The sequence below is a fragment of the Solanum pennellii genome, chromosome 11 (genome assembly GCF_001406875.1).
Source record: "Solanum pennellii chromosome 11, SPENNV200".
Taxonomy (NCBI): domain Eukaryota; kingdom Viridiplantae; phylum Streptophyta; class Magnoliopsida; order Solanales; family Solanaceae; genus Solanum; species Solanum pennellii.
The window spans coordinates 51,615,409-51,625,111 of record NC_028647.1 but is presented as its reverse complement, the minus strand read 5'-3'; the positions used below and the strand labels follow the sequence as shown (position 1 = coordinate 51,625,111).

The 9,703-nt window shown below is 37.3% G+C and overlaps 1 protein-coding gene across 1 annotated transcript; it reads right to left on the bottom strand.

Moving 5' to 3' along the window:
• Positions 1–7,427: 7,427 nt before the first annotated feature.
• LOC114074758 lies at positions 7,428–7,901 on the bottom strand. Its single transcript, XM_027912737.1, has 2 exons — positions 7,806–7,901; positions 7,428–7,697 (listed from the first exon to the last, which is right to left on the bottom strand). The coding sequence occupies exons 1-2, from the start codon at positions 7,899–7,901 to the stop codon at positions 7,428–7,430; spliced, it is 366 nt and encodes a 121-aa protein (XP_027768538.1).
• Between the last annotated feature and the right edge of the window lie 1,802 nt (positions 7,902–9,703).

The window sequence follows — 9,703 nt, the reverse complement described above, 5'->3', positions numbered from 1 at the left end:
TCTAAACGAAAGAATTATCAATACATAAAAGATACTATTCTAGAATTATTATATTAGTTACATTTTACCTCATTATTCACCCATGGTTCCCAAACCCTAGTTATTGAGTTTAGTTACGAATAGTCATAATCACAATATTCATATATTTAATATTATAATTCATGTACTTACATTAATGAGAAAGAATAAAATCTAGAAATTCACTTGATTAATCAACAAAATCGCCAACAATCAATTCCAGTAAAGGTGTAACAATTACTTATATTAATCCTTCAATACTTGAACAAGAGAACTAAAGATTCTCCAAAAGTCCAACAATCCAAAAGTCTAATATCAAAGAGTCTACTAACAAAGAGTCTAATCCCCAACAAGAGGTTTTTCGAACTATTTATAATATAAACAAAACCTAATAATTCTTGTACTGCTCTCTTCCTTATCCTCAACGGAAGTTATGATTGACCGTTCCAAGCACGACGGTCCGTCTAGGTTCTCCATTCCATAACACTTAAACTTCTTGGAAATTGGGTACTGGACTACTCTGATCATTGCAACGAACTAGCAGGAAGGACTGTCGTGGCTATGATGGTCTGTCATAAACTTCTGTAATCCCACACTCGGTCAGACTTCCCCATCTTCCTTCAGCAGCTTCTCTACGATTCCACCTACGAACCGTCACAAGCTTGACGGACCGTCACAGGCCCTGTAGGTGGTGGCTTCTGCATTTCTCGCTCAAAAACTTCCGCTTTCATCTTTGGACATATTTCCTACACATAAAGAAAAACTTACATAAAAATCAATACAAAAGACTTTTGGACAGTAACTAAACTTAAGGAAAAAGCATTAATAATACTGTGACACCACGGTATATCATAGTGCCAACAAAGAATTATTTTCATCATATACTCTAGCACCTACAGATGAGAAGTTGTTTATGGCATACTCCGATGTTGCAATGGTGGAAAGAACTCACATGGTCCTATTAAAGATGACATCAGGAAAGGTGGTGACATTGAACAACGTATCGTAAGTTCCAGAATTGAAAAAAAATTAGTTTCAATTCTCGTGCTGACTAAGAATAGATTCAAATGTGTATTTGTTTATGATAAAGTAGTAGTAAGTAAGAATGACATGTATGTATGAAAAGGCTACCTCAGTGATGACGTTTTCAAACTCAATGTAATTGCAATTTATATAAATAAAAATTATGCTTCTTCTTTCTTGCTTCAGTCTAAATGTTTATGGCATGAACATTTGGGACACATTAATAAAAAAAACCTTGCGAAAACTTATTAACTCAAATGTTTTGCAAAATATTGAGTGAAATAACTCAAAATGTCAAATTTTCGTTTAATCTAAGTATGCTAAGCAACCTTATAAATCTGTTGAAAGGAATTCAAATCCTTTAGAACTTATTCACATTGATATTTGTCACATAAAGTCAACACTTGACATGGTGGGAAAAAGTATTTCATAACTTTTTTTTAGGATTGCACTAGATATTGTTATGTCTATTTGCTTAATGGTAAGGATGAAGCAATAGAAGCATTTAGACAATATAAAACTGAAGTTGAAAATCAGTTGGATAAAAAGATCAAAATGATAAGAATGATAGAGGCGGAGAATATGAATCTCCATTTGAAGAAATATGTTTAGAAAATGGAATAATTCATCAAACTACTGCAACGTACACTCCTCAATCTAATGGATTACAGCAAGGGAAAATCGAACTTCAAAAGAAATGATGAATGCATTACTTATAAGTTCAGGTTTATCACAGAACTTTTGGGGGGGGGGGGAAGCTATCCTTGCAACAAATTGAATACTCAATAGAGTGTCTCATTCAAAGACAATGTTATTCCGTATGAAAAATGGAAAGGTAGAAAACCCAACTTGAAATATTTAAAAGTGTGGGGATGTCAATCTAAAGTACAAATTCCTATACCTAAGAAGGTAATAATAGGGCCTAAGACAAGTGATTGTGTATTCATTGGACATTCCATACACAGTAAAGCATGTTGATTTTTTGCTCGTAAGTCCGGACATCTGGATATTGATGACAAAAAGGTAATGGAATCAGACAGCGCTGACTTTTTTGAACATATCTACGTATAAAACTGAACTTGAGTCATATAGTGGGGGGTGTAAACAACCCCGAGAAGAAAAAAAATAGAGTGAAACCAATGAAGAGAATCCAAGGTGCAGTAAACTTCTAAGGACACCTACTTCTTTTGGATCTGATTTTGTAACATTCCTTCTTAAAAGTGAGCCTCAAACATTCAAGGAAGCGATGTTGTCTAGCGACTCCACTTATTTGAAGGAGACTGTCAATAGTGAAATTGAATCAATCCTAAGCAATCATACTTGGGAGTTTGTTGATCTTCCTCCATGAAACAAACCCTTGGGTTCAAAATGGATCTTTAAAATGAAGATGAAAGATGATGGAAATATATGCTAATATAAAGGAAGACTTTTTGTCAAAGGCATTAGGTAAAAAGAATGTCTTGATTACTTTGACACATGCTCGCCAGTGACTAGGATTACATCAATTCGGATGTTAATTGCCATAGCTACAATATACGGTCTTGAAATCACTCAAATGGATGTGAAAATCGCCTTCTTAAACGGAGAGCTGGAAGAAGAAATTTACATGGATCAGCCTGAGGGTTTTGTAGTTTTGGGTAAACAAAATAAAGTGTGCAAACTTATTTATTCACTTTATGTACTAAAACAAGCACCGAAGCAATGACATGCAAAGTTTGATTAAACCATGTTGTCAAATGGATTTAAGATCAATGAATGCGATAAAAGTGTTTACATTAAAGACTCCAAATCAAGAAATCCATGTATTCCTATATGTGGATGACATGCTGATAATGAGTAAGGACATTGCCAATATAAAAGCTACTAAGCGTATGCTCGCCAGTATGTTTTATATGAAAGATGTACGAGTTGGTGATGTGATATTGGCAATTAAAATTCTCAGAACTCGTAACGGTCTAGAATTATCTCAAACTCATTATATTCAAAATATACTTGAAAAATTCAAATATTTAAATTTCTAAAGGGCAAAGACTCCAATTGATGTGAACTTTCATCTTGCAAAGAATAAAGGTGAAAGTCAGTCTCAATTGGACTATGCCAGAGTGTTTGGAAGTTTGATATATGTCATGAATTGACATGACCGGACATAGCTTGGGCTATCACTAAACTGAGTCAATACTGTCATGACCGGAGTCTAGACCCTAGTAGAAACTGGTATCGTTGACCTCTCAAAGGTTGCACACAAGCCTACATACGTCATCGTTACATCATCTAGATAATTTTTAGCAGAAAATTTGAACTTTTTGTTTACTTAGACTTCATAGTGAGAATTTTTGAACTCGCATACCACAATCTACATAAAGTCATGAGCGTTCACAACAACCATCTAATTATCAAGATAATCAAATGAAAGGCATAATCAATATTTGTATAAAATATAGAGTTTCCAAAATGGCACAAATACAATATCTGAAAATAACTGGGAAAGAAACACTACTGGAACATACTCCACTAGCTAATGTCTACGTCTAATGCCAGAATAAAATAGTAAGCATCCTCTAAAGCATAAGGTCCTAAAAAATCTGCATGAAAGCTCCATGTTCGGATAACTTCAACGTCGATTCATAAGTTTTACCATCCAGCTGCACCTGCACCTAAAAGTAGAGAGTTGTATGGGATTAGTACACATTTGTTCTAAGTATGGGTATATGAAAGCACACACCAAGGACATGCATGTATAAGAAGAGCTCTCTCCTAACGATATGAATTATGGAAAGTCAAGTCAATAGACTTGACAAAATCAGATTAGGAAAGTCATGCTATGAGAGTAACATGCATCATCATATACATCATTTTACAAACAGCACATAACATATTGCACATATCATATCACATAGTCCATATGGTTCCTTCATCATCCATGAGACTACCTTGGAATCATGGACTTGACATTAGGACTTTCAAAAATTAGGGCTCAACATATGGGACCTCAACTAGGGAGCCTTTTTTTTAGCAATCACAGAGTCTGCTTCATTTATTCATACGTACTACATTATAATTCGTTCGTAAGCTAGTGCAAACACCAGCCATACCTAGGATGTAGTTTAAGACTTTCATCAGGTTCGTCAAGCAATGACCAAGAATAACCTAGTGTTATTACTTAAGTTTAGCTCACCTCCTTATCATCCTATCCTAAAACCTTTGGTATCGTTCATTTCATTATGTGCATTATCTGAGACTGGCCTCATTCTTTCTTTGGGAACTTTAACTTTAACAGACATAGATCATGTGAGCATCATGAAATCTAGTGTTTAACCCATACAGAAAAGAGGTGGAATCACCAGCCAAAGTGAACAAAAGCATGCTAGCGTATATAGGGAGGCGAACCCTGCTAGAACCCTATATTGGTAGTATAGGTTCAAAGACTAGGAGATATAAGGAGACCCATACCCTTATGGACGGATAGTCTCATCTGATGAGAATTACACGAATCTCTGCCTTCCCCAAAGAAGCAATGGAAACTCATAGCTATCCTATCAGTGATCAATATAAAGTTTCATTACATTCACCTCATACATCATAGAAGCTGGCTTCTAGCATGAGGGCATCATAGCTCATTAGATAATTTCTCATCTCATCATTAGTATTGAGTATGCATTAACTTTAAATACTTTCATTAGAGTGTTCATAGAGATTGATCTCTTCATTAACATTACACTCTCATAGGCGAGTATGTTTTGGTAACATTTACTTAGGCTCATTTGTGATGGCTCTCATGTTTCATTTTTGCTTCTTATCATGTTCTCACAACATCCATTAGTATTAGAACATTTTCCCTTCATAAATACTCACCCCTTTTGTTTTACGTGAGTGTTCGTTTTATCATATGCCAATGTAACTGGCTTTTTAATGTTTTTCACACTCGTGATTAACCCTTTTGGGGTCTAATCATTTAGGTTCACTTTATAACGTATGCTGGACTTATGAGTACACATACACAAGCCATGAGACTTTATTCAAAATTTATTTAAGTGATTCATATTGCTCAAGATTATGTGTTACAAAACTTATGCATCTTGTTACAAGACTTATGCATCTTGTAAGTATGCCAAAGTCTCAATTTAATTCTTATAGGCAACTTTCCTCAAATATTTAATCATGTAAGACTTATGTGACAATACAAAATTTGGGCAAGGGAACCCATTTTCGAATCCATTGAACAACACATAGTCATTCCAAAATTTTAACTATTATGTCACTCGGCTTGGGGATCCAGGTTCGATCCCCATTTCTCACTTTAATAATTTTTTTTCTTTTAACTTTTCATTTCGGCAGTTGCTGAGGGGCGTGGGATCGATTCCCCACGACCCCATATTTTTCCCTTAATAAATTTTCCCCTCCTTAGTTTCTCATTTTTTCAACTGTTAGAGGGGTTGTGGGATCGATTCCCCACAACCCCTTTTTTTTTATACTTTCTCTTCTCCTTCGCTACCTACCTAGAGGACGTGATTTTGAATCTCACTCCTCTCTTTAATTTAATTTCATTTTAAGTAGAAGAGTCCTGCCAAGGGCACACGGATTCAAATCCCGTGAGCCTCACATCTTTTTAGTTACATGCTTGGGGGATCCTCCATGTCGTGGGACTGAAACCCCACAACAACATAATTTTTACCCTTTTTCTGCCGAGTTTCGCTGGAACCCCAGCCAAAGTTTGAGACCCACTAAGCACACCCCTTTTAATTAATTTATTAAAGTATGTGTTAATGAGGTCTTGAGTTCGACCCCTGCAGACCTCACCTATTTTTATTAATGTTTAGACGCCCAAAATTTCCAAAAAACCATAAGTAAAAGATTTACAGATTCTAGAACTTTGTTACACATTTTTGTTCAGCAGTTTACAGTCATTTGAGCACCTCTTTTTAGACGTTTGTTGGGATTCTTAAGAAAAGTTAGAGGTATGATTTGGTCATTTGTTCTAACTAGAATTGGTAGCATTTCAACCATGTGAACATCACGATTTTAAGAACATCAAATTTCACATAAAACACGAGTGATCTCTATGATATTAAAATGCTCAAACAAAGACTCAAAGTCATGGTCACAATCATGCACACATACATACGTGTCTACATTCATATTTCCGAAAGACACAAAACATTAACACATAATCAAGAACACATACTTGAAACGAAATCATCACCACAAAAACAGTATGCCTAAATTCTACAAGCAAGCATACCCAACCTAAGATCATACGGGACCTAGAGACAGGGACATGCAACGGGGAACAACCCTAGTTTTCGAGTAGAATAATCTGAGCCTTAACGGTATCGTGGGAAAGGTACAAAGAGGGAAGAAAATACATACCTAAAGTTGTTCAAAAGTGATTCAATGGGCTTCATATTTCCCATCTAAGCCAACGCCTCACCACCTAACCCATAAGTAAAATTCGTCGAGAAATTGATTTTTACCTTTCGTTTTTAAGCTTGTTTGAGCGTTCATGTTTTGGATGAACTTTATGTTTTTTTTTTCCTTTTTGGTTCTATTTATTCTCTTGTTTACAGAGAGTTGAGTGTGAGCGTGTGAGAGAGATGGTGAGAAACATGTGGGTGTGTTAGCTAGGACTAAAAGATTAGGGAGAGACTTAGTCAAATTAGGATTAATTATTTTTAATTAATAAATACAAATCTGATTTTTTCCTGTTTCTTAAATCATAAATAAAATATTAATTAATTAAATCAATTCACAAAATAAAATAATCATATTAAATCATTGCTCCCACGTAGGTTCGAACATGGGTGGAGCAAGATTTCACTAAAAAGGCCAATTTAGGCCCTTTATACCCAAATTGCCCCTCTACCATTTTACTTAATTAATTAATTAAATAGTTACGGTAATTACAATACTACCCTTAGCCTGGAAAAGGACCATTTTACCCCTAGCACCTCCAAACTTAAGATTACTCCTTTTTAAGTCCGATTAAGACTTATCCGGGTAGATCTTCATATTCGAGTGCCCTACATGGCTGGACCCAACCTTTCCTAGCTCAACTAACTCAGCAAATTTGTTGACTTGGCTTGCAAAACTGTAGAGGTTTGGTTCTACGCGCATCAATCCGTGTGAACCCGGTCTAATCGTAGGCATTCTAGACACGTTAAGCATTACTTTGCATAGCCATTTTTAGAGTTGTTACATTATCCCCCCCCCTTAGGAACATTCGTCCCCGAATGACACTTCTTATAATCTAGCACAACGCCAGTCATATCATAACATAGGTATTATACAGAGTCAAGCAATAACAACCAGAAATGGAGGAGTTAACGAAACTTACACTTAAGAGTAGAAAATCTGACCTCAAGAGCTGAAGAGATGAATGTAGCGGGATCTCATTCGGCTTCGGTCTCCCACGTATCACCCTCAACAAGATGGTTCCTCCATAATACCTTGACTGTGGCAATCTTCTTGTTTCTTAGCCGCTTTACATGTCGGTCTATGATCTCAACAAGAACCTCCTCATAGGACAAGTCTTCGTCAACTCCTAAACCTTTAATATGAAGAATCGATGCTGGATCACCAAGGCACTTCTCTAACATAGAGACATGAATAAATAGATGAACTGAAGCTACATCCGCCGGCAATGCCAACTCATAGGCCACCTCACCCACACAGTGTAGAATCTCATATGGCCCAAAATACCTTTGACTTAACTTCCCCTTCCTGCAAAACCTCATCACCCCATTCATAGGTGATATCTTCAAATAGACCTGGTCACCAACATTAAACTCTAAGGGCCATTTTTTGTTGTCTGTATAAGACTTCTGCCGGCTGTAAGTAGTAGCCAACCAAACCCTAATCACCATGACCTTCTCTAAGGCCTCATGAATGATCTCTGGACCCAAAATGAATTACTCTCCAATCTCGAACAACCCAACTGGATACCTACACCTTCTACCATACAGTGCTTCAAACGGTGCCATCCTAATGCTAGAGTTATGACTGTTATTATATAAGAACTCTATCAAAGGTAGATGGTCGTCCCAACTACCTCTGAAGTCAATCACACATGCTCTCAAAATGTCCTCCAATGTTTGAATGGTGCGCTCTGCCTGCCCATCAGTCTGAGGATTAAAGGCAATACTAAGCTTTACTTGCGTGCCTAAGTTATTATGGAAGGATCTTCTGAAATGTGAGTGAACTGAGCTACTCTATCTGAAATGATAGACAAAGGAATCCCATGCCATATTACAATCACATCAATGTTGAGTCTCGCATAGTCCTTGGATCTGTAAGTAGACTTCACAGGGATAAAGTGGGAAGACTTAGTCATCATGTCAATAATAACCCATATGGATTCATTCTGTCTCCTAGTCTTTGGAAGACCAACCATGAAGTCCATAATAATGGCCTCCCACTTCATAGGCAGAACATCGATCATCTGAGTAAAACCACCAGGCTTAAGATGTTTTGCCTTAACCTGTTGACAATTAGGACACTTGGACACATATTCAACAATGTTCTTCTTCATGCCATCCCACAAATAGATCTACTTAAGATCATGATACATGTTGGTGGAACCTAGATGTATCGAATATTTGGAACCATGAGCCTTTGTAATAATTTTGGTCCACAAATCATCCACCTCAAGTACTCACATCCTGTCCTGGTACCTAAGTATGTCATCACCTCCTAAAGAAAAAGACTCATTCATCTTTACCGACACTGAGTCCTTAAACTCCATCAGCACCGGATCAGCATGCTGACCCTTCTTGACTTCAACTACCAAGGATTATTCAGAACTACGATGAACTGAAACACCCCAACTAGTCGAGTCAACCAACTGCACACCCAGTCTGGCCAGTCTATGTACATCTTTCACAAAGTCCTTCTTATCATCCTCAAAGTGGGCTATACTCCCCATGCTCATCCCGCTCAAAGCATAGGCTACAACATTATCCTTACCTGGATGGTAGTGGACACTGATGTCATAATCCTTCAACAACTCCAACCATCTCCTCTGACGTAGGTTCAACTCCCTCTGCGTGAACATGTATTGGACACTCTTGTGGTCTTTGAAGACATCCACATGCACTCCATACAAGTATTGCCTCCAATGTTTCAGTGCAAAAACCACATCTTCCAGCTCCAGGTCATGAGTGGGATAATTCTTTTCATGAACCTTAAGCTGTCTGGACGCATAAGCTATCACCTTGCCACCGTGCATTAGAACACAACACATACCAACCCTAGATGTATCACAACAAACAGTGTAATTTTCACCACTCTTAGGCAAAGTAAGCACCGGAGCTGAAGTGAGTCTGTCCTTGAGCTCATGGAAACTCTTCTCGCAAGTCTCCTCCCATTCAAACTTGACTTTCTTCTTCGTCAAAGAATTGAGTGGCGCTGTAATGGAAGAAAAAGCCTCCACGAACCTGCAATAATAACTAGCCAATCCCAAGAAGCTATGGATATCGGTGGGAGGAAGAGGTTTTGGCCAGTTCTTAACAGCCTCAGTCTTCATGGGGTCTATTTTCTCACCTTTGTCGGACACACCATGACCCAGGATGGTCACTGATCTAAGCCAAAATTCACACTTACTAAATTGGCATACAACTGAAGTTGTCTAAGTACCTGCAAGGTTAGTCTCAAATGTTGTTCATGTTCT